This window comes from Lepidochelys olivacea (assembly GCF_965140295.1).
Source record: "Lepidochelys olivacea isolate rLepOli2 genome assembly, chromosome: 2".
In the NCBI taxonomy this organism is placed as follows: Eukaryota; Metazoa; Chordata; order Testudines; family Cheloniidae; genus Lepidochelys; species Lepidochelys olivacea.
The window spans coordinates 258,040,085-258,065,425 of record NC_140412.1 but is presented as its reverse complement, the minus strand read 5'-3'; the positions used below and the strand labels follow the sequence as shown (position 1 = coordinate 258,065,425).

Below are 25,341 nucleotides of genomic sequence, written 5' to 3'. Positions count from 1 at the left end.
ACAGGAAAGCCTGCATTCATGACGATTTCCTGTGAGGAAATATTAATCCCAGCTGTGTCCAAACATGGTAAATGAAACCTCAAGGAAATCGTTCCTTTGAAGATCAAGTGCTGTAAGCCGTCATATTCAGGAAGACTCACGTACATTACTGATAAGAATGAACAGTAATTTGCATACTATCAGTTTAGCTATATAAATACATATTGCCTATATGAGAAAGACAAAGGGTTGGAGGGGTGTATTTTATTGGACCAACTTCTGTTGGTAAAAAAGACAAGCTTTCAAGCTGATACAGAGCTCCTCTTCAGGTCTGGGAAAAGTACTTGTCACAGCGACATCTGTAGTGGAACAGATTGTAAATACATAGTGCAAGAAACCATTCAAAATGACAACTGGGGTGTGCGGTCAGTGGTTTGTTTTTTTCTGTACTGAAGCTGGTTCTCTCGGGGAATTAGGGTGGCCCATTCCATGTGTGAGCTACTTCTCTGGTGGGGTGTCCTTGTTAGGTGAAGGCGGTTATTTGGTGAACCCCTAGTTGTCACCTGCCACGCCACCCTGGAACCCCTAAGGAGTTACAGCCAATAATTACAACCCATGCTTGATGGGAACCACGTCCTGAAAGAAATCTTTCCAAATTCCCTCTTCTGGCCTTTAAACAACCCTCCAAGTTTGTGAAGATCATCATCAGATGCAAGCTCCCCACAGACCAGGACACACCAACTCAAAGCAGCACCAGAACCTGCCAGAATAACAGATGCAACCTGCAGCCATAACTCCACTGCTATGATGGTCAATTTCCCCCCTCCCCTCACTCCTCCATAACACATACTTCAAAATCTATGGGTCCTACCCATGCCCATCACAACATGTGGTATATCTCATCCAGTGCACTAAAATATATAACCTCACCCACCATGTGGTAGACTGGGTGCAAGCAAACAATATGCACTTTAATATGGCTGAATGTAAATGTATACATCTGGGACAAACACAGTAGGCCATATATACAGGATGGGGGGCTCTATCCTGGGAAGCAGCAAACATTTGGTGGTCGTGGTGGTTAATCAGCTAAACACAAGCTCCCAGTATGATGCTGTGGCCAAAAGAACTAATGTGATCCTGAGATGCATAAATGGGAATCTTGAGTAGGGGTAGAGAGGTTATTATAGTCTATAAGTACCTACAGGGGGAACAAATATTTAATAATGTGCTCTCTAGGAGAGAAAGGTATAACATGATCTAATGGCTGGAAGTGGAAACTAGACAAAGTCAGACTGGACACAAGGCGTACATTTATAATGGTGAGAGTAATTAACCATTGGAACAGTTTACCAAGGGCTGTGGTTGATTCTCCATCACTGACAATTTTTAAACCAAGATTGGGTGGTTTTTCTAAAAGATCTGCTCTAGGAATTACTTTGGGGAAGTTCTCTGGCCTGTGTTATGCAGGAGGTCAGACTAGATTAGGTGTTCTCAAACTTCATTGCACCGCGACCCCCTTCTGACAACAAAAATTGCTACATGACTGCAGGAGTGGCGGGCCGAAGTTTGAGCCCGAGCCCAAGCCCAAACTGCGTCGCTCTGGGCAGGGTGGGTGGGGGCGGATGAAAGCCCAAGGGCTTCAGCCCCAGGCTGGGGGCCTTTAACCTGAGTCTTGCTGGACAAAGCCGAAGCCTGAGCCCCACTCTCTCAGGCTGAAGCCTTTGGGCTTTGGCTCTGAGTGGTGCAGCTCGGGCTTCAGCATCGGCTGCGGGCAGCAGCGCTCAGGCTTTGGCCCCAAACCCCAGCAAGTCTAAACGCCAGCCCTGGTGACCCAATTAAAACAGTTTGAGAACCACTGGACTAGATGATCAGAACAGTCCCTTCTGGCCTCAGAATCTATAAATATTGCCTGTATGACATTTGCGCTCTCACAGTGCTATACACTAACCCTCACTAGATTCCTGTGAGGTAGGTAACTGTCATCTTTATTTTACAGACAGGGGCTCAGGGCATGGAGAGAACTGAAGAACAGGAAGCAAGGTCTACGTTTTCTGAAGTAGACTTTGACTTTGGGTGCCTCCACGTTCGGGTCCCCAACCTGATTTTCAAAGTCAACTGCAGGTTCTCAGCAGTTCTGAAAAATCAAGAATGTCAGGGTAGGCATCCAAAATTAGTGGACATATTTTAAAACGTTTACCTTAATTATTTGCCCAAGATTACATAGTGTGCAGAGCTGGAATCAGGATACTGGACGTCCTGGATCCAATGGATGTGCTGAGCTGTGCGGCTCAAGGTAACAGAATGCAGAAATATTAACTTCTAAATCTGATCTGGGACAGGAGCGGAAGAGTGTCAGTCACACCTCTTGACTCTTTAATTGACTGTGAATTGAAATGGTTGCAAAAAGAACAGGAGGACTTGTGGCAGCTTAGAGACTAAGAAATTTATTAGAGCATAGGCTTTCATGAGCTACAGCTCACTTCATCGGATGGACTAGGCCAGATCAGATACTTTTCCCAAATGACTGACATTTTAGCTCCAAAATTAAGATTTCATTTTGAAAAGAATTAAGCACAAAATTTTCAAAACAATCTAGTCTAGAAGGCTATACTGCTTTGAAGTTCCCTCAGTGCAATTCTCCACTCTATATGATTGTAAAGAAAATCTTCAAAGTCAAAAGGCACCATATACATAATGCCTTGATGTGTTTACGTCTGAAACAATAGCTCTGGGGAGAGGTGTGAACTTCCCCATTCACAGCAAAGGCAGCTTCTCAACACTGAGTATTTCACAGATGATTCTTGCATGCAAGAAAGCTGGATAATCAAATTAAGATGTGCTCCAGTGAGACTCTTGTCCATCTCCTTTAGAGGTAACAGGTGGATACAGTGTTGAATTAAGGCAGAAACAACAGTTTCGGGGATGCAACCCCTGGGCTGAGGAGGGGACACAAAGAACCACACAGTTTGGATCCCAAGATATGTCAGCAAGACCTCTGCCTGATAGTACTGGGGTCCATCATGGGACTGCAGAGCCAGGACTGCTATGAGTACTTGATCCTGTTTCAATTGGATTGGATACAGGCCAAGACTATCATTGGGTGTCCCAGTAAATGGACACCAGACCTGGTGCTAACTAGCAATTTTCCTTCATGGCACTGTCTACTCAGAGGAGTGAACTATTCTAACCCCAGAAGTTGTCACACTGGGTTAAGTGTTGGGCATAATGGCAAAGCTGAGCAATGCTGGAGGGCAAGTTTGACCAGCCAGTCCGCATATCTGGTCTGTTGATAAACAGATGTTAGTTGGGGGTTTCAACCCCATTGAACCAACTGAAAGGCTTCAACAAGAGCAAGTACTCATAGCAGTGTCAATCTGGCAATATGCATTAACATGAAATTCACGATTAAAAATCTGAAGCCCCCCCCCCCCCCGAAACTCTCAGGTTATCTATGGTAATTGCATTCATACCCTCATCTAGCACTTCAATGCTACCCCACAAAGGTAGTCTGGCACAAGCAAATGTCTTTCCACTCCAGCCCACATGATTTTTATCAGGGTCATTTATCTTTGAAGTGGAACAATCCCCTTTGTTCACTGGTCTTTAGGAATCCTCTAAATAATGCATCTCAAGCAGAGAGCACCTTCACAGAAAAGGTGATACCCCTCTGCCTACCTCCCCCTTTCTTTATTATACAGTGAACCCCAATGTGTCATCCTTTAACAAACCTTCCTATAGCTCAGTGGTATTTCAAAGCAATGAACATACCTAATCTCCCTGACACCAAAGGCTCAACTCTGGACTGCTTTAACTCAGCCCTTCATAAAGGGAACTACATATGGAGTGGGGGGGTTTCAGAAGAGGCCTTCAAAACCTGGTTGTGCCACCAGGACAGTAAAGATTGCAGTGCATTCTCTATACACAGTGCTGTTTCTCTTGCCTATGCATCCTTGGCTAAAGATGTCCTCCTTCCTTTTATCTCCCAGTTGTCTCTGCTTTCCACCCCTCAAGTGGCTGCCTTTCATAGATATTGTACATCTATTGTTTTAAAAATACCACATAGCACCTTTCGCCTGTGGTGCCCAAATTGGGTGACCAGATAGTAAGTGTGAAAAATCGGGACTGGGTGGGGGGAATAGGCGCCTATATAAGAAAAAGCCCTGAATATCGGGACTGTCCCTATAAAATCAGGACCCCTGGTCACCCTATGCCCAAAGCACTCAGGGATAGATACTGGTCTCATTGATGTAACACTTACCATTTTTCAGCCACAAGGATCTTGGATCCCTTTATTACAAAGCTGGGCAGGTATAATTGTCCTCCCCATGACAGACTGGGAAACTGAGGCACGGAGCCGACATGAAGTGGCCGGGATGAAAGGACCCATAGAGAAGGGAACCGAGCATCTGGATATCTGATTCCGCACACAGGGGCAAACCAAGGCTCTGTTGGGTGACATGACGTCAAAGGTCACTCCGTTAATCACGAAGGGCATCTGAGCTAGAACCCAGGAGTCCCGCGGCTGACGCCCCCCTCCCGCCCCCATTGTTGTCAGGTGTGTACCCTGCTGTCCCTCAGAACACAGCAGCCCTTGATGTGAGTCGGGGCCTCTCCCTCCCGGCAGCCAGACACTGACTCATTCGCTCCCCTCTCCCGGCTCCGTGTAATTTCTCGGCTGGAGGGGAGGCAGGACTCGCGCCGCTCCCGGGCTGCGCCGGGGGAGGGGGCAGGAAGCAGAGTGTGGGCTGGAGGCAGGCAGGGCTCTGGCTCCGGCTCCCTTGTCACCGCCTGCGTCAGCGCCCAGGAGTTTTCCACTGACGAAAAAGGGCAGCGCTGCTGCGCCCGGCGGAGGAGGGAGGCGCAGCGCGGAGCCAGGCGCAGCCAGTCCGGCCGCAGCTCCAGACGCAGCCGCTCGTCTAGACGATGCGAGGCTGAGCGAAGGCTCCGTCCTGCGAGCTGCGGAGCCGATTCGCCGGGGCTGCTGGCGCCTCCTCGGCGCCCCTCCGTCTCCATCGCTCGCCGCCCCCGCCGGACCCCAGGCGCAGGTAGGTGTCTGCGGCTCTCTCGGGGCGGCCGGTGCCGGTCCCCGGAGGGGGCGGCTGGGGGGCGGTCGGGGTGACTTTGGGGCGGGGGAAGGTCTCCGGGGCTCGGGCAGTGAGTGGGGCTCGGGCTGGCTCCAGCGCAGCTACAGTTCTTGGGGAGAGGAAAGGGGGGCAGCAGAGGCGCCGGAGCGGGAGGGGGGCGCCCAGGGCGAGAGGGGGCGGCGCGGGGGGAGCGGGGCGCAGCCGGGGCGCCCCGGACTGGAGGGGGTGCGGGGAGCGGGGCGCAGCCGGGGCGCCCCGGACTGGAGGGGGTGCGGGGAGCGGGGCGCAGCCGGGGCGCCCCGGACTGGAGGGGGTGCGGGGAGCGGGGCGCAGCCGGGGCGCCCCGGACTGGAGGGGGTGCGGGGAGCGGGGCGCAGCCGGGGCGCCCCGGACTGGAGGGGGCGCCCCGGACTGGAGGGGGCGCGGGGAGCGGGGCGCAGCCGGGGCGCCCCGGACTGGAGGGGGCGCCCCGGACTGGAGGGGGCGCGGGGAGCGGGGCGCAGCCGGGGCGCCCCGGACTGGAGGGGGCGCGGGGCGCAGCCGGGGCGCCCCGGACTGGAGGGGGAGCGGGGCGCAGTTAGCCTGGAGCCGGAGGGGGCAGGCAGGCACCCGAGAGCGGAGTGGGGGCGCTCCAGGAGCTGGGCGCACGGCGGGGGCAGTGGGAAGGGGGGGAGTGAAGCAGACGCCGGCTCAGTGGGGCGCCCGGTGGCGGCTCGGGATCTCTCATGGGAAAGGGGAGGGGGGCTAGGACAGTGTCGGGGGCTGGCATGGGGGCGGGAGCGGAAATGCGCTTTGGGGGGTAGCGCCCCCTTCCAGTAGGGGTGGGGAGCGCCGTGCGAGATGGCGCCGCTAGGGTCCCTCGCCGGGGTGTGGGGGGGTCTCGGGGCCCGGCGTTACCGGGGGAGGGATGCGCCGTGGGGGGGGGGTGACTCCCCCGGTCCTGGCTCCCAGTGCATGACTGCGGAGCGCGCTGGCCGCCCAATAATCCGAGCCCCTGGTGGTACTCGGCGCGGGGGTGTCCAGGGCCGCGCTCAGTAACGTTTAGCTGGCCGAAGTTGTTACTTTTGCTGCTGAGTCTCGCTCGCAGTGGGTGCATTGAGAGCTGGTCCGTCCCCTCCCCATGTCCTGGAGTGATATGCACCAAAACAGTTCAAAAGAAGTTAATTAAGGAGCCCGGGTCCCCCAGCCCGAAGAGATAATGATCTCTGGCCCCATGCTGGGCTATCTCCTCTGAAGGGAATGCACGTTCCCTCTGGGCAAATTAACAAGGCAGGGGATTTCTTTTGCTTTTAAGGAATTTGATGCCTGCTTTTCTTCTTCCTTCCGTGGTTCCAGGCGTGCAGGGAAGATACTAACATTGTTTCCTCCACTGAGGAAACGAAACAGAGGGTTTTCCATTCTGTCCTGTAGACTGCTGTATAAGATCCTTTCCCAATAGGCATGCTAGTGGAGATGCCTTTGGATGTAGTTTTCTGCCCGTGACTCACGATTAAAATCAGGTTCTTTTCTAGATGCCCAGGTGTTGTCTGAAATAGCTTCAGGAGAAAAAGGGACAGAGTATTTATTATATGGCATTCCTTAAGGATTTATTAATGCTGCTCATGCATCAAAACTGGTTCCATACTACAAATGTAAATGCAGAGAATAACTTTTTTATTTTGGTGGTGACACTCAGCTTTTCCTCAAGACAAAAAGCCGAGCACTCTCCATGTTTAAAGGCTGCAGTTTGAATTTTCTGTTGATATTTGAAGAAATGGGGGCACTTGATAGTTATATCGCCCAAATTTGCAAAACTGACAGTATTTTTCCATTGCCACAGCAACACCTACTGGTTTAGAGACAAATTGATCAGCTGCATTGTCCTGCTGCCCAAACACCAGGCAGGAAGGTGCTTTACCCCACAGCCTGTGACTTCTTCTGTGAACCGTATGCAGATCAGTTTCGTTTTCCCAGAGCAGTGGCTCTTGTCTTAATTTATTAAGTAAACAATTTGACTTTTCTATATGTTTACACCTGGATTAAAATGGTAAAGTTTCATGAATGTGTATTTTTTCCTCAAACCAAACAGGTTTTCTTTAGACTGTATAATTAATGTGTGTGTGATATGCATGAAAACTCTTTTCTAAAGTAATGATGGCCTTCTAAAACGTCCAATTAAAAAAAATTGTTGGAATCAACAGAAAATGTTTATAGCCATCTACAAATGTAAAGGTATAGTTATTTGTTGCATTGAACTATCAAGTCATCTAACATTTTACAACTGGAGCTTTTGCTAAGCAATTTTAAGTGAAGCCATCAAGGTCGGGAGGTTTGTTTTAGTATCTGGTGGATGTATGTTTCACTCTAATAGAGCATACAGCTGCTGGCAAGCTTTTTAATAATTTAGTGCAGGACAAGTGTGCACACATAGGAGAAAAAGTAATGTACAGTATGTACCTACTGGAGGACAAATATGGAAACCTGTTGTGAATTATTCATAAGGGGTAATCAAATAAAGGATTTTCCTAGACAAAGTGCACACTGTATTTTCATATTTATTATAGTAAGATCCCTGGCAAGTAGACCTGGAAGCTTAATTTCTTAGCAGCCAAATCAGATAATCTCCTATGTATTCTGCTGTTTTTTGTTTATCTTTCCAGTTGTCAACAAGAAATAATGGCATGGTGGGGAAAGCACAGACCCAAATTTTAATTCTTGGCTTTTTGAAAAGTGTTAAGCACTTAAATTCTTCCTGTGAAAAATATTTTGGCATAGGAATAAACTTGCACTATAAACTGATTCATGCTTTTATTCTGTGGCACTGACTAGTTCAGTTTTTGCTGTTGCATGGTAGGCAGAGTCTATTTTTACCCAGAGTAAGGTTATGAAACCATACCCAGCTGGGTTAAAATGATCTAGTTTAAACTGGAAAGCAAGGCTTGTGTTTCTTGGAATACTGTCTATGATGCTGGTTATCCCTTGCTTTACATTCCATGCTTGAGCAGGAAACTGGGAGGGAGACTACCTTTTTTCTTGCACTTTCCTTTCTAGGCTAGTTCTTTTTATGGTAGCTTCCTCAAAATGCCTACATCAACCCAGGTGATATTGTCAGGCTAGAGCATGTAACAGTAGTGCTATGGAAACCACTCAAGTAAATATCTAGAGAATTAAAATAGTTAAACGAATGGATGCTCAGTGAATCAGGGCCAGCAGAGTACTGATTGTTAAGTAATCTAGAAGCTTCAGTGAAAGCACCTCTGTTTTTAGATATCTGATATTCAGATGGTTAAATTAAAAGTTCTGCTCTACACCAATTTTTGTTAATGCTAGATACAGTACCAAGGTCATCTGACCTGCAGTCAACAGAGGCATGTAAATGAGTGCCTCCTAGTCTGAAGAGAGACTGTAAAAATTGCAGTCTTACTCCAGACTTGCTCAGTGAGTGTATTCAGTGTCCTTCCTGACTAAAATGCATGGTGGTGTTTTTAAACTAATATTTGCTCTTGTCAGACATGCGTTTAAACCCACCATAGCCCTGGGGGACTGAGCTGGATTCTAATCTGACTCTGGGATCGACAGAATTGCTAACTTAATTTCCAGTTGCAGACTCTTTGTTGTTGTTGATCCATGAGCCAGAAAGAACCCACCTTGACTTTCAGATTCCAGGTTGTTTGCAGAGTTGGCATCTTTTTACTTGTAAATGGAGGAGATTTGATCTGAAAGTTACTGAAAAACAAATATTTAAGTCCATAACAACACTTTTACAAAGTTGCTTTTCAGAGTAGAGCTGCACTTTAAATTACTTTTGCACAAATCTTGAATTCCTTCATGCATTGGCTCCTCAGCCATGAAACCAAACTTCAAAATGTCACTGCAGACTGATGTCCTTTCTGATGCTCTTTATAAGCATGGATGTGGATGTCCAGCCTAGTACTAGTGAATGCAGAACCTACAGCAACTGGATCTAATATAAGAAGTTTCTGTAGTTTGACTTTATTGATTACCCTACAACCATTCAGTTGTACAATTGCATATAACAGCTACGAAGTAAAAATGCGAATAGTTTATATTCTGCAATAAAACGACCAGCAACTTGCATACACAAACATAATGTCTTGTGGGGTTAGTTATAAATAGACTAAAGGAACACTATTGTTTTTGGTTGCTTTTCCTCTGGTTGACTAAATAAATGCCAAATCTTCTTAAATCTAAATTACTTGAAATATTTACTGTTGACATGTAGTCCAAGAGTAGGATAGCTAAAACATTAATTCCTTGCATTCCAGTGTACTAGGGCTTTGCCCTGCGACTTGCTGAGAGCCAGAAATAGGATTTAGCCGTTTCAATTCCCCTTCCCCCACTAGACATCCCCCCTCTGCCCCAAGTTTGATGTTCAAAAAAAAAAAAAAGAAGAGAGGAATGCACATCTGAGCTAAATATTTGTTAGAAAGTATTCCCAGGATAGTGGGAGTTGCGGTGCTAGTGGAATTCCTGCGGGTTTGATCCATCGCATTATGTACTTGTTCAAAAAGCTGTTTTCAGTAAAATAGATGAGTAAGGAGTCTTAGCCAAGAACAGAATGTCTTTTTTGGCAATCAAAAGGGAGATGGGATTATTTTATTTCAGGTTATATAAAAAAAAGTGGGGAAAAAACTCCTCTTGTATATGGTACTTGCAGACTTTGTGAGTGCAAGAATAGGAACCTTTTTCAAGCTGCTGTGCAGTTTTGGTGGCTTATTCTTAAAATCATATTTATGTCCTATATAGACATTTTAATTGTGGAATTACTGCCATTAAAATATCCTCACTGGCTATAAATTGGCATTCAGGTTTTGTTGGCTGAGCATTCAACAGGCTAAGAGACATCAGAGTTTCAAGGCAGTGTTCAGATCACTGGGCCGAATTCTGCTCTCTTGGAAGAGTGATTGGCTTTACCGCAAATGTTTAACTCTATTCTGTCGGATTTTCTTTTTGGGTGGGTACAGCTAGACACTGAGGGTTCAGCTTCACTCTTATCTGTATAGTTCGTGAAAAGGCTTTGAAAACTCTACCTGGGGAAATGTTCCATCTTAAAATCAAAAACAGAAAAGGGAAAAATGCTTTGGGAGCACTTTCAGTAAAAGCTTTTCCCATTAATCGAGAATTATGTTTGCATGATCTCTATTTATGCACTGACAGTGCAATAAAATATTTGAAATAACTTTGTCATACTGTAGTGGGTTATTTTCCCCCTAAATGTTTAGCTCGCTTCATTCTTATGAAGCGAAGTGATACGTTTTTTCCTTCTTCCCACTCTTGGGGAAAATACCTTATGCATGGTGAGCACTTTTATAATGGGCTTTATTGCATTAGGTAATCCTCAATTATAACCTAGCTTGATCATGGTTTTGTGCTTCAGTCCAACAATCATTAAGACCATCTGTTTATCTGTGACATGATTTGCTGTGTCTTTATAAACAGACCAGTGTGTATGTGCCTTATTCTGTGCTTCTATGATCAGTGTTGATTTTCATGTTGGTACTTTCCCACTTCATAATGAGACCACTGTCAACACAGTCATTTAGGCCAGCCAACTTTGAGTGTCATCTTGGAAGAGCCTGTACAGGGCAATTAAACAACGTAAAAACAAATGTAATTTGTTAGCAATCAGGTATGTTGTTGTAGCCTTTGCTTTCAGTATTTCTAATGTGCCACCTTTTTGCCTGCAAGTGAAACTGTTGTGGTCTTGGTTTTCTTTTATGCCAGTGGTAGCCTATCTGTACCACCAAACTGCCAAATATATCTCTTGAGGCACAAATTAGTGACTGAGCCATCAGGGAGATGGAAGAGAGGTCAGAATTTGGCTGTTGGTTAGGCTGGGTTGGAAGATGGTTGTGGTTGATTTCAGTGTAGGTGGCCTGTGAGCACAAATGTCAAAGGTAACACTCTTCCAAAGCAGTAGTTTACATTGTTCAAGGGGGGGAAGGGCTTTGCTGTAAGAGAGCTTGACATGATCTGTGTTCTTTCCCTATTATTTATCTTTTTTGTAGTGCAACCTTGACTTTTCTACAAGTTTCCTGTATTTGCTGCTTGACATCTGTCATGGTAGCCATTGGGCCGGCTGAGATGGCACAAGCGAAGAGAGGGTTACTTTCATCCCTGTTTGTTTAAAATCTGGGATCCCTTGCAAATGCTGTAGCTCAGAAGTCTGCATGTTGGGGTGGAAGGTGACTGTGACGTAAGGAGCAGCTGTCAGGCTACATACACATGTATGCAAGTATGCTTTACAAATGAGCTGTCCACAAGCTTAGAAGCATGAGAGAGTGAAGAGTGATTACTCCTTAACGCAACTGGGGCTGCTTTAAATTACTCCCCCTTCCCCCACCCCCCCACCCTCCCAAAATAGGAGAAGGGAAATCAAACAAACAATAAAGTAAGGAGTAGTTGAGTACTAACTAGCTCAGTCACTCCTAATTTTCCAACTATATAATTGGAACAGACTGGTAAAACTGAGCTGAATAAAGCCTCAGACTTCTGCACAGAGCTTGTTTCAACCCCCACACTGAGAAGATGGGGGGTTTTTTGTTTTGTTTTTAAACTACTGAGTTCGTGTTCATTTTGTAAAATGGGGGAGAAAGCACATAGTACGGTGAGAATTTATACTAACAGCTGAGCTTCCTTGTGGTCACTTGGGAGTTCTTGCTGAATCGTATTGGTGAGCTAAATGGAAAGTAACAAAGGGGTTAAGCCAGGTGTCAGGTAGGTACATGTGGTGTTACTGATGGAAGATATCCAAATCCACCACCTCCCCATCTGTTTTGGATTAAGGCCAAAAAAACAACTGTGGCAAAACCACCTGCAATGTTAGTTCTGTCTCCTTGTCATGTTCGAGCTGTCAACAAAGGGTATAAAAAGAGGCTGGGGAACCAGTTACTTTTTCACTAGTATGAAAATAGTGCATAAAAATGGTCTTTATTGAGCCCAACTTCAGATTAGAAAGTTGCATAGCCTAGTGCCTTTGAAGCCCCAATACAGCCATGCTGCAGTAAATGATTAACTTTCTTATAACCAAAGGGCCATTACAGCCAGCAATTTTTAACCTTTTAGAGACTATTGTCTTATGGAAAGCTGTTTGTCAACATAATTAATTAGTGTTTGTATAGAGCTTTGAAGATTGAAAGAGCTCTATAGATGCGCTAAGTATTATTATGCAGTGCTATTGAAATGTTAAAATCCCATCATTAAAAGGTTTTGAAATATGCATTTTTTGCTGTGTGCCCACACTTGGCAGGAGCATTTAAAGAAGAATTAACAGACTAGCCATGCAAAGGAAAGAGGTAGTAATACAATTATGGTCACGAACGCATTTGTGCTAATGGAAAAGTCTAACCTTGATTGGGGAGGAGAGTTTCTGGCAGTCAAGTACAACACTGGGCTTTGTAAGATTTCAGGCCTGTTTTTAATACATATCTGACACATCCTTGAGTTCTGATTTTAGTGTCGCGTTAAAGGATGCCTTTGGGTTTTTTTTAGAATTAAGGATGTTAAATGGAACAATCCTGTGAGATCCCTGAATTCCGTGCAGTTCAAGAAGTTCTGTGTAACTTGGTAATAAGCAGCTGAGTAACTCTTTGGTCCGTGGCCAGGCTTTGTTCACTAGATGTTTTCTAATGGTTCTTTTTTATTTTAATTGTAGACCTTTTTTTGTAAGGCCTTTTAATTGTAGACCTTTTTTTGTAAGGCATCTGGAAAAGGGGAGGGGAGGGGGCAGCATCCTTCTGCTTGTCTTGCTTCCCATGTCAGCTGTGTTTGGCTGTGTGGACTTTGGATCAAGTTCCATTCTTATCATTCAGCAACACTTTCTGATAATAGCCTCTTAGTTTCACTGGCTGCTAAAATTGCTTACTAAGAAGCAGCCATACTTGTGTCATGCCAAGTGACTGGAGCCACAGTATCATCCCTCCCTCAGTAAGAGGGTGGGTGATTCTCATAAACTGCACCTATTTCCTTGCCAAAGGAAGTTTCTGAACTCTATCTCTGGGTTGTCATGATTTGTAGCCTCATATGTTTATTGCTGATAAATACACAAATGCACTGGTTTGAATCATAGTGAGTCAGTCTTCCAGTAATAATCTTGTCATGATGTCTAGTTACATGCTCACCTGCTTCAAACCTAAATAGACCAGTGGTGATTTCTATTAAAATAGAGAGGCATCCATCCAGTATGTTGTATCTAGGGTTTTACAGGGAGAAAAGGTCTTTGGTCCAAACAGCATTCTCCCCAAGAGTGTTCTGACTCAGTGGATTCTGAGCTGTAGAGTGAGTGATATGATTCAGCTGGTATATTATATGAAAAGTATAGTGTCTTTTTGTTGTAGGAAATTCTTATTCCAAAGATGCTAAAGGATTAAATGTGAAGTTGTTTGGTGGGTTGAACGTTGGAAAAAGAAATGAACAACATTTAGAAATCCAGACAAGTACGGAACAACTTTGTTTTTAATTAGCTCGATGGCTTTTAATTGGTACTCTGTCTGATCTATAACACAAAATAAACGCATGGTTTAGTGAACATGGGCTGGATCTGAAAGAAACTGAGAGGAACGGTTGTTTCTTGCATTTGATATATTTATATTTCAGTGCTTCATTTAATAAGCCCCCAGGGGACTGAAGCAAGTAAATCATGGCAAGGGATTGTTCCCAACAAACTGGCTTCTTTTTGTAATTAGCAAGAAGCTAGAGCTGTAACTTCCTAGTAAGTGATTTAGGTAAGGAGTTAACATAAAAGACTTAGTGCACAAAATGTAGTACTTATAATTTATTAACGTTTCTGTTGATGGAATGAATGTGTGGAACATCTGTTTTGTGTGCGTGCAGTAACCTACACTCACCTTTTTTGTACAGTCTTAATATGGGTGGAATGCTGCAAGGAATTCAGTTGAGTTGTCAGAAATAAGGTTTGAAGGTAGGGTGAAATAGGTAAAAATGTGAACCTCAAAAGTAGGGGAGAGACTTGGATGTGTTCAAAAACGATAGCAGTTTTAAGTAGTAACCATTTGTATTATGGTGGAAATCAGGGGACAGCTTTCATGGATGGGAATTAGTTGATGTACAAACTGAAATCATGGTGTGCTCCATCGCCTATCAAGGTTGTGAGGGAACAGCCCGGCAAATGTGAGGGTAGCAAATGTGTGACTTATGGGTAGGTGGCTAAACATCTCTGCCTCTGATCTTTAGGTGCATAGGGGTAAATCTTAGCCACGTGCAGAGAGCTGGCACAGAAGCCACTGAAATGCCAATGAAGCCCTCAAAATAAGGCTTAAGTGGTATTTGGTATTTTTGTTGGCTCCCTGTACAGGAGCGAATTTCACCCCTAGTGAAGAACATCCATTGTTGCCCATGCTTTATTTTTCCTTTCTCCCTTATTTTTCAGTTCTATGAAAAATACCGAATAACCATGAGTGGGGTACTGAAAAGGAAGTATGATGAACTGGAGGACGATGCCACCTACTGCTCCTCTTCCTCCTGCTCGCCTTTCTCCTCTTCTTCAGCCTCCTCAGGTTGGGAAACAGACGAGGAAAACTCCGGAGGAGACAGCAAGCCCAGCACTGCCTTACCCTCCAGTTTCACTCGTAAGTATCCTCTGACAGTATATGTTGTTATATCTAGATGGTGGGGCTGTGTCCAAACATTCTGCAAACGGATTTTTAAAACATGGCACCATCTCTGTGGATAGTTATTACAGTCACTCCCAAAATCTTGGCAGATACTGATTTATTCATTGTAAACTATGGAATGAGTCTATGAAGTCTGGTGCATGTAATTTTATAAATCTGGTCCGTTTACTTAGCCTGCATTTTAAGGATAGTTTTCTTCAACTGTTTATCCCAGTATTTTATAACAATTAGGGCCTCTATGAATTTGCATAGAGGCCCCAATTTGCAAAGATAGGAGCCTGAAGTTAAGTATCTAAATCTACCTTCAGGTATCTAAATGGGCAACTGGGGGCCTAAATGTTAGTTATAGGTGGCCATTTAAAAAAAAAAAAAAAGTAGGGTCAAGTGATTAACCAATGGCTTAATTAGTTAATACAAACCATTTCAAAGAACGGTTTCGTAAGCAAACCGGATAACTTGCCACTGACACTGTTGCTGGTGCAGACAAATGCTATTTTGTTTTCCTAGCAGCTACTACCAGTTTGGGTTGCTTTGGGGAAACACATAAGAACTTCTTCCCTCACTTGTCATCCAAAAATTACAATGCGCACAATCTTCAGCTAAGGGAAATAGCTTTACCAAGTAAATTATACTAGAGCCCTGCAAATATCTTGCAGTTAAAGTCCACTTAGCAGACATACACAAACATGCACTGGTCTGAAAAGGCATTAGAAGTCTTGTAATAATAAAGAGTCTCATTCTTTTTTGTCCTCTGGGTTTTGTGAAATAACAATGGACTTTCTGTATGCTCTGGCCCGATTAAAAAGTGTCAGGAATGAGAATACAATTTTTTTTGCGGGGGGAAGCAAAGTATATTTATATTTTGTTTTTTGCGGGTGGGGTGTTCTGGTAAAGAATAAATACTTTTAAATGCTTAAGCCAAGACTACACAAAAATGCTGTGCCCAGGGAGAAGATGTCATTAAAATGATGACAATGACCAGTGTGAGATCTCGAAAGCTTTGCTGATACATGTAGTAGAAGCTGCTAACATAGCTGCATCAATGCTCCTTTACACTAAACTAAGAAATGTTTGTTTATATGTTGGTAAATGAGGCTTACTGTTAAAAGTGGGCCTAGCTAACTCCAGTTCTGCATTTCTCTAAGCTTCTGGGGCACCTGATCCCACCCCACCTCTACAAACACCCTTTGAGTTTATAGCTGGTCATTACAATTCCATATCCATAGTAGTACTAATCAGGAGAGGAAGGAGATGGTTCAGACCGAGCTTTGGGATCCAGAGATCTGAGTTCAGAACAGTCTGCCAGTGATTCCCTTTGCAAGATCAAGTCACTGCAGCCTCAGTTTCCCATCTGTAAAATAGGGATGATAATTCTTCTTCTGTCTCGTGGAGTTAGATTCTAAGCTCCTTCAGGACATTTTCTGTCTTACTCGGTGTGTATACAGTTCTCCTAGCACGGTAGGGTTTGGTAAACTACTGATATAAGCTAAACCAGTGTAAACAAGGGTTACTCCAGTTTAAGTGTGTCTGCACTAGGGCATGTACCAGTATAGCTAGAGGGATGTAGAATAAAATCTGGCGCAATTTTTCATATACAGTCAAGGCAAGTTTTTAAATTGCTGTTTTAGCTGAGATGGGAGGCCATTGTCATTGGGAAGACATGCCCCCCCCCCAGTAACTGGAGACTTTCCACTTGCCATGTGAGGTCTGTTTATATAATTGTCAATGGTTTGGGCTCTAAAATTTGATTATCTTTGTGCTGACTAAGACTTCTCCCCACCTTCTATGAGAATCCAGCAGAGATGTGGGCAAACAAGCTAATTTTGTCTTTTGCTGCCTCTTCTTCCTAACATGTTCCTGTTACAGGAAAAGTAGTTCCTTAAACCAATATTGCCACAATTTTGCCTTCCATTTTACATGTCCTGATAGGTGCAGGGCAACAGAGTGATTCTGGAATTACTCCTGTAGACTTGTAAATCCGATCTGTTATATAGATAGATAGATTCACACTAGACAATGTAAAACTAGGTATCTCTGTAGAGATAACATTTTTAAACTTTCCCAATACATAAAGCATGTTATAGCAGTTTCAGATAAACCACAGTGTAGTGTTGCCAATGTTTATATTGGGATCACCTGTACAAAGATTAACATCTTTGCAGCTGCTCTCAAATTAGTCTCCGGAGAATAAACTACAGATTCATAGTTCCTCCCAGTGGATGCAAAAGGAAGTACCATAAAAGCAGCTGTTGGTAATTGTGTGCTCTCCCATATAAGCTGCAACAAGCATACTATTTGGGGGTCTGCAGAAAAGAATCTGAGGAATAAACGCAAGGTACCCTAAAAGCTGTGATGCTAACAGCATATAGAGAGGACCCAAGTGTTTAAAATCTCTCACGCTCACACACACAATTTTGTTATGCTCTGCTATACTTGAAGAATAAGTAAATGTAAATTTCCTTGAGGAAATCCATGTGAGGAGGAAATAGTCAGTTGCTTCTTAGAAAGACTGATCAATGTTCCTTGCTAGCAGAAAAATATTGGCTATGATTTCTTGCACCACCTTCACCTGCCTTGAAATGAGTATGCACGCTGCACTTGAGGATCTGTCTGCTGAGATACTGGCCTAATACTAACTGGTTGATTTATGTAGACTAACTGGAAGTCTTACAGTGGTTTGCAGCTGTTTAACATGAACGTACATCTGTTCAAAGGAGAGGTATGTCATGTGCCTTTTTTCATTTCTGCCTTTCTAGCTACATCCATTCTGAAGAAAACCAAGCGGTTAAAGAAGAACAATGTGGAGTTCGACCAGGTCACTGTGTTTTACTTTCCACGCTGCCAGGGGTTCACCAGCGTGCCTAGCCGTGGTGGCTGTACCCTGGGGATGATGAGCAAGCACAGTTCGTCCAGGCAGTTTACACTGGCAGACTTTTCTAAGGAACAGGAGAACGTTCGGCGGGAGAAACTCAAGGAGCGGCTAAAAGAGGAGAAACTGGAGGCATTGAAATGGAAGGTGAGTAGTAACATGTGGCATCATTTGTCATGAACTGGTGCAAGTCCTTATGATTAAGGCTGAGGTTTTGTCACGGATATTTTCAGTAAAAGTCACGGGCAATAATGAAAAATTCACGGAAGCCGTGACCTGTCCCTGACTTTTACTAAAAACACCCATCATGAAATGAAGAGCCTGAGCAGCTGCGGGTGGGCTAGGAGCTCCAGGGTCCCCCTCCACTGGGGGCTCCGAGCTCTGAGGGTCCTTCTTGCTTCCCCCCCTCAAGTGGAGAGGTGCAGTGGTCTCTGGGGCTGCGAGGAGCAGCGGGGGTCCCCCCTTTCAGTTGCGGTGGCTGGGAGTTGTGGTAGGTCCATCTGACCCTGCAGATCCCAGCCAGGGCTGGCTGAAGTCACGGAGTCTTTGGAAGTCATGGAATCGGTGACTTCCGTGACTAAGTCGCAGCCTTGCTTATGATTAGTTTCTGGCCGCTTTACCATTCGGGGCATCTCGGAGGTCTAAGTATCAGTTTTGACATATCCAGATTCTCTGGAAGCATGTGTTCAAATGTAGAGATGAGCAGCTCAGCTTTTCTGTTCTCCAAAGGTGAAGAAACTGAATTCCATGAATTTAATAACTTACCAAGTGTTTAGAGGAGACCTTGTTCCTGTCTGCTTGTTCCTGAAGGGCCGTCTCATATCTCTTTTGAGAAGAGTAAAGATTTGCCCTGGTGTCCTTGGCCAAAATGTTCCTCTTCCCACTTGAGCAATTTACCAGGTGTCTGCCTCATGACCCAAGAAGCTGCTGCATTTCAGAAGCAGGACTAGACCTGTCCCCTTCTCTCCCTTTAGCTTCTGCCCCTCTGGATCTTAATGGTCACCAGTTTTAGGTCACTGTTCTCTGACTCTTCCCCACAGCCGTCTCTTCACCCCTACCCAAGATACATGGCAGACACCCATTTGGGAAAGGCCAAGGTGCAGTAATAGTGGGGGTGGGGGGGTGGGGAGGGAGGATATTTGTTGTTGTGGCTTAGTTCTAAGTGTGCGTTTGCTGGTACAGGTTGAGATGCGTTCTTTAGTGTGTGTGGTCCGCTGACTCTGTCTTCCTCTGTTCTTTGGGCACAGCTGACCGTGAACGGCACGGCGGAGTCTGAGGAGGCCAGCCAGCTCACTACTGAGGACATATCCGACGATGACGTGGATGTGAGCAGTGTGGAGCTGGAAGACGGCTTCTTCCTACAGCCCTACCCTGCCAAAAAGAGACGTGCTCTGCTCAAAAACATGGGGGTGAAGAAGATAGACAGAGAGGAGAAACGGGAGCTGCACAGCATCCGCCTGTCCCGTGAAGACTGCGGCTGTGACTGTCAGGAGTTCTGCGATCCAGAGACCTGCAGCTGTAGCTTAGCAGGCATTAAATGTCAGGTACGTGCGGCTCGCTGTGCCACCCAGGCTGTGCATTGTGCCTTGCATCCATTCGGGACATATGTGAGCGAGGCTGGGACTGAGACAAGGGTGAAACTTAATATCAGAAGGGTCCTTGCACAGATTGGAACTATGTACATGGCCAGGCTTTTTGGCAGCGTCTGCAGTCTTGATGCAAGCAGAAAAAAAAGCAGGCAGGGAAGATTAGCTAGTTTTGAGCAAGCGCAGTATATAGACTAGATTCTCCTGCTAGCAAAGCCGGATTGTAAAATGCGCTAATTCTAACTTGCATTTAAAAAATTGTAACTGTCAAAGGGACACGGTTGAAATTGACAGGTTAAGCTCTGGCTACCTGCCTTAAAAATGGTCTATGTACACATATACTTTATCTGTATTTCAGAGCATAGAAAATTAGGCCCTTCTTACTCCTCAAGAACATAAGATAAAATGAGGGTAGCAGTGTAGATAAAGTTCCAGGATCTCTGCTGGACAGCCCCCACCTTGGGATGCCCAGTGGGTGCTGCATTTCTTTGCAGTCATGTCCATGTCCCAGTGCCCTTCTGTTCTGCATGTTTCTGCAAATCCACCACGTGTGGAAATCCGTACTCCCACACTGATCACTTAAAGCAGGACTGATGCATATTTAATGTTCCACTGGCTTGCCAAAACCGAGCAGGCAGGTAGAGTGGAGGGCTGCATCAGAGGCACATGCCCACAAACTTAAACGATGCTTCTAGGTCTCATGTTAGGTCTTGAGCGTGTCCCTTTGGATTTCTTGGCTTGTCTTAGTTCGTATCCCAATTCTGAAGTGATGACAAGCTGGGCTGACAGTCTATAGCATGTGATGTCGTGCATAGCTTCACCCAATCTTCAAAGAGTCCTCCTCCATTTTTAAGCACCCCCACCCCAAGAGATGAGTTTGGCATGCCAACCTCAAGTTTCTGCCTGTAGGTAACTTCAGACTGAGTTGGCCTGTATCACCCTCTTGGTGTAATTCCGTTTAGGAATTTGTGTTCAGGTTTTTCTTGTAGATGCTTGCCTCTCGAAATGTGTTCTGCAAGATGCATTCCATGGATTTTGAAATGTTAATTCATTATATGTCATGGCTGTGGGGATGGAAGTGTGTGAAGTGTGTGCAACCTACTATACAGCGCGTTTTACACATCCCCCTCTAGTGGCTGGTCCTCAGAGGGTGACTCTACCGCAGGTGCCAGTTATGGCAGTTACTCCTTTACTTCAAACGGTAGAAACTCTGCTTATTACCAGCCTGGGTCCTGGGAGCAGTCCCCAGTGACTATCACGATAGCTCTTGTTACGTGTGCATATGATATAATCAGTATATCACTATTTATACTATTTGTCCAAAACTTTCCACACAGGTTTCCTTTGAAAGGGTATATGCTTTACCTATGAGACCTTTTCAGCTCCTTTGGTCTTAAGTTGTACCAAGATCCATCCTTCTTCTAAAGAGTGTTTGTTTTTACCCACTAGCTGGTATGCTCTGTTATGAAGATGATTTCTCAGCATCACTGAAGTTTGGGGTTTCTTCAGAGCTTGCAGTCACTTTCTTTCACATTATGCAGGGGTTTATGGGCCCCGCACCTAACAGCACCTAGGCAGATGTAGAATCTCAGAGATCTAACACTGTTGTCTTCTTTGCTCCATGGCAGATGGATCACACTTCGTTCCCTTGTGGCTGCACGAAAGATGGCTGTGGAAATACAGAAGGAAGAATAGAATTCAACCAGGCTAGAGTGCAAACTCACTTCATCCACACCATCATGAAATTGGAACTGGAAAAGAACCAGCAGAGCAGTGAAAGGAATGTAGAACCCGAATCATCATTTCGGGACAGACTCCATCAATTTGGCTGTTCAGCAGGGAAAAATGTGTTTGAGGAAAGAGCTGTCCCACTGACTCCAGCATTTCAGTTCAACATGGACCTGGAGACAGTTGGGGAGAATAGCTGTAGTAGTGATATGACAGACTCTTCGATTTCATCCATTCAGAGCGAGGATTCGGAAGAACAGTACGAGAGTGTCCCGTCAGATAAGTCTCAGTCTGATATTGATGACGACGGTCTGGCAAGAATACTCCATTTCAATGATTCTGACATCGAAGACAACAGTAATAATTGCCAAGACAACTTAAGCTGTTTCCATCCTGCTGACTTCTTTAGTGCTAACATTGAAGACCAGTGTGGTACAGCTGCTGAAAAACTCAGCACTGGAAACTACTCTGGCCATTTGTCAAACATCTCTGAATGCCTGGATGAAAATGCCAATCAGGACGCTGGTTGTTTTCTAGACGACACTGCTGATACACACTGTGATGGGCTTTCGTGCTGCATGTCATCCTCTGCAGAGCAGTGCTCAAAGAGCTACACAGATCTCAGCCTTTCCTCTGACTCCTTGGATCTTTTTCAGTCATTTTCCGACTATAACTTGGGACCTCTTTATAACTCGTTAAAGGAATATGAGAACCTTGATAACTTTTCAGCATTGCAGTTTCAGTTGCCTAATTTTCCTGGCTTTCCCCAGGCAGGAGACCAGAGCACCTGTTTCCTGGAGTCTCTAATTGGCTTGTCTGAATCTGTCCCAGAAACTCCAGTCCCTTTCACAGACAATCAGCTTTTAGAAGATGCCATTAAGTCATCGCTAATGGAAACAGTGAAAGTTTAAAAAAAGAAGGAAAACTGAAATTAAAACTGAAGTACTGAGCAAACTTTCACTGGAAGGAGAAAATACTAAAAAAAGCTTTCTAAGCAGACAAATTATTTTTGGTCTTTATAGAACATGGACACTTTGAAATACTGCAGCTACAATCAGTTCTCTTGCTGTTTGTGCAAAATTTATAAACTTTCATAATTTGGAAAAAATAGAAGACTTTCAAGTACGAATTTACCTGTGTTTTGTACAAAAAGACTTATTAAGAAATACTCCTTGTTAACATTGCCAGTCATACACAACAGCCCCTTCTAGAAACTATTCAGTGTTGCAAAAACTTTTTAAAACAACTTTTGAATCCATATTTATTGTGAAAAATGATTTGCATAAGAGTGAGCCTGACATGTGCTTATGTTTAAATCTGAAGAGGTTTACAGAAAAGATCCATACACTATATCCATAATCATTTTCACCTATTTATTGCAAATTCCAGAATTTAAATAGCCACCGAAGCTTGAACTAGTATGAAACCTTATTTAAATTGGTAATACCTCAGATGTATTATGTGTACAATCATATTTTTTACATAATATATCTGTATTTATTTATTTTTTACCTTTTAGTACATGAATAGCACTGTGGTTTATTAATGACCTGGAAGTGCAATAAAGTCTTTAGCAGCACAGATCCTAAAGACGACAACACTGTTTTTTAAAAGAGACGGAAAGATGTTAACTTCAGAGATTGTCAGATACCTTTTCTGTCTTTGTATAACATTTCTAAAAGAGCCTAAGCCAGGTGAAGTTTGTGCGGGGGGGTGGGGAGGGTTGGTGTTGGGGTTTTTTCATAATTAAAAACATCCTCTTGGTAGCTAAAAATCCTTTCATGGATGGGATTATACAATGTTGTGTGAGGTCCATAATTCTGCTATGGAAGACAACCCCCCTAAACTATTCAAGAAATAATATGAACTAACTATATTTAAAAAAAACTTTTTTCATAAATTATTTTATAATTTTATTTAATTTCCTAAGGATTTGGCCATGAGATCTTTAGTGATCTATTATGGTGCCTGAATATGCAGAGGAACCATTAGCAGCAGCAGATGTAATGAGGACCTTTCCAGCTGGTAGAACTTTATGAGAGCAACACTGCTCATGCTCCTGATTTAAGTGCTCCTTAGGACACTGAAGTGTAAAGGGTCTAACGATTATGAAACACAGCGGGCCAGACCATTTATATGCATTTTATAGATAAATTGATAGAAGTAAATTTAGATGAAAATGAAGGTATTGGATTATTTATTGCTTTTATATGTTTTAGAAAACCCTAAAATAAAAAACTAAAGCTGAATAACTTGGCGCAACTTTTTAAGAAATAAATTAGAAATCAAATAGTATCATTTTAAGGGGTATTAGAGGCCTTCTCAGGCATGTGTGTTTAAATCTGTCTGAAAACAGGTCACTGGCCATTACGTATAATTGGACATAATCTGTATTTTAGCAGTACACTAAGTGCCTATGCCAACTGTACTGATGTGTGTTGGTCTAGTTTGTATATCCCAATATCATGGTATAAATCTACCAGCTTTAAAAATAGGTTTAAAAGATTCAATTCTTGTACGTGACAGAGTGATACCTGTACTTGAGCAATAGCCAAAGGGGGGGCTAGGGAATACATTTTTCTTTTTAAAGCCTGGTGTACATTGAGTTAAATGTCCTGCTCGAGCTATTTTAAACAAAAGCTGTGCCTATTAGCAACCCCGTATTCTGAATGTAAGCCCGCGGTGTCTGCTTTGCTGAATAGGCCAGCGTATGCAGACTCCCAAGCAAGAAAAGATGGTGTCAGTTTGACTGATTTTAGGCTAAAACAAAAACCCTTATGAAAAGCTGAGGCAAAACACTTCCATAGGCTGAACTATAAATATAGCAGACTATAGAGATTACAATGGTTTGTACCTGCTCGTTAATAAATGATTATTTGGTATTCTAATTGGCATGGCAAGTTGTTCACAGCGATCAGCAATTAGGAAATTCTCACATACCAGAAGAGCTATTTTGTCAATTGTAGATCTTCTCTTGTACTGAGCTGGTCAACTTTTAAATGGGACATATTATAACAAACCAAATTGAACTGTGACCCTTTGCAGCTGTGACTAATAGCTGGGTTTCAGTATAGCTGCAGGTTGCAGCGCTCAGGAGTCTATTGGTGCTGTCTGATTTAACTTCATCAGACTCCACTTGCCTCTCTGGGACTCCCTGCATCTTCGCCCCTGGAGCCCCGGCTACCCTGACTGAGCCCCCACCATTCCTTCCACACTGGAACCCTGACTGAGGACCCTGCCCTGTGCCGTGCAGAGCAATGGTACACTTTCATACAAGCCTTACCTAGCGAGAGTTGCTGGATGGGACTTGGCTGCCATGCAGGAGGGCCATTGTACGTGAACTACTGGCAGATGGAGGATTTCAAGAATTTTTCTTTGTTGTTCTGAAAATCCCATTCAGTTATCTAATTGGTGGTCGTTTCTATTCTTCAGACGGCATCAAAAATACTGACAAAAAGTGTCCGGTACCATTCTGTATTTATTGGCACTAATGTAAGATTATGTTTTAGAACATTCCTAGGTTTCTCTGCATATCTATCATTTTAGAAGTGAATGATGGGGATAAAGATTCCTGCCTTCATGAATTTTTTTTTCTATAATTTATTCATTTTATTTGTGTTGGTGCCAAAAAAAAAAAGAGAGAGAGAGAGAGAGTGATTCTTTTTTTCCCCTCCTTCAGGGCACTGTACTGTAAATATATATATTTTTTCCCCCTCTCCGTATCTGTGTAAAAAGTTGCCTATCAAACAGTTTAAAAACTGGGTATTTATTGACACAATCTGTAATTATCTAATGTATTGATTGAAACGCTTTGGTTTCAACATAGCTTTATTTTAGCTTTCCTTGTGTATATATTGTGATTATGTTGCTTAAAGGTACAAGTAAAAAAAGCTTTATTTTTACCTTATCCATTTTCATTTGTTTAAAAAAAAAAAAAAAAAGCATATTTGTCTACAGCTGCTGTCTGTCATTTCATCAAAGCAATATGAAGAAATTTCCATTTACACGCTCAATAAAACAATTTTGTTTGAATATGGTCATGCCTCTGCCTTTTTTCCTGGCTATTTCAATACAAGTGTTTGCTGAAATGTGTTAACTCGTTCCAGTCAAAAGGTTTGTGAGCGAAAGCTGCCAATCCCAGGCCTACAGTGTCACTTACCTTTCTTAAAACAGTCCAGAATTAGATAAACCTTTGCAGGTAATGGCAGGTTCTTTGAAGTGTATAAATATTAACTAGCCTTCATAACACCCTTGTGTCAATAAGGATACAGCCTCACTAGGAAAAAGGGTGCATTCTTAACTGATGTTCGCAAATGTGGTAACACAAGGCAAAATCCTAGTGGAGACCAGGAAGTTTGTAGTTTTAACAGGGAGTAGGTTGATGTAAAAGACGGGCGGGAGCCAGGTTTATCTTGACCTGCTAGCACATGTTAAAATTACAAGCTACCTTGCCTTAATCT

At 43.8% G+C, this 25,341-nt stretch overlaps 1 protein-coding gene and 1 long non-coding RNA gene across 2 annotated transcripts; one reads left to right on the top strand and one right to left on the bottom strand.

Moving 5' to 3' along the window:
* Positions 1–249: 249 nt before the first annotated feature.
* On the bottom strand, positions 250–4,628 carry LOC311516413. Its single transcript, XR_014710408.1, has 4 exons — positions 4,546–4,628; positions 4,241–4,427; positions 2,180–2,269; positions 250–338 (listed from the first exon to the last, which is right to left on the bottom strand). It is a non-coding gene; the product is annotated as an uncharacterized lncRNA (long non-coding RNA).
* A 214-nt stretch (positions 4,629–4,842) lies between these two features.
* On the top strand, positions 4,843–24,780 carry CSRNP1 (cysteine and serine rich nuclear protein 1). The gene is made up of 5 exons (XM_084620446.1): positions 4,843–5,027; positions 14,455–14,653; positions 17,455–17,714; positions 18,815–19,111; positions 20,782–24,780. The coding sequence occupies exons 2-5, from the start codon at positions 14,479–14,481 to the stop codon at positions 21,790–21,792; spliced, it is 1,743 nt and encodes a 580-aa protein (XP_084476572.1). The 5' UTR covers positions 4,843–5,027; positions 14,455–14,478; the 3' UTR covers positions 21,793–24,780.
* The last annotated feature ends 561 nt before the right edge of the window (positions 24,781–25,341 follow it).

Excerpts from the sequence above, each read along its gene's own strand:
- CSRNP1 (XM_084620446.1), top strand. The coding sequence starts at position 14,479 with ATGAGTGGGGTACTGAAAAGGAAGTATGATGAACTGGAGGACGATGCC. Across the intron at positions 14,654-17,454 it reads CTTACCCTCCAGTTTCACTC|CTACATCCATTCTGAAGAAA; the intron begins GTAAGTATCCTC and ends CTGCCTTTCTAG. Across the intron at positions 17,715-18,814 it reads TGGAGGCATTGAAATGGAAG|CTGACCGTGAACGGCACGGC; the intron begins GTGAGTAGTAAC and ends CTTTGGGCACAG.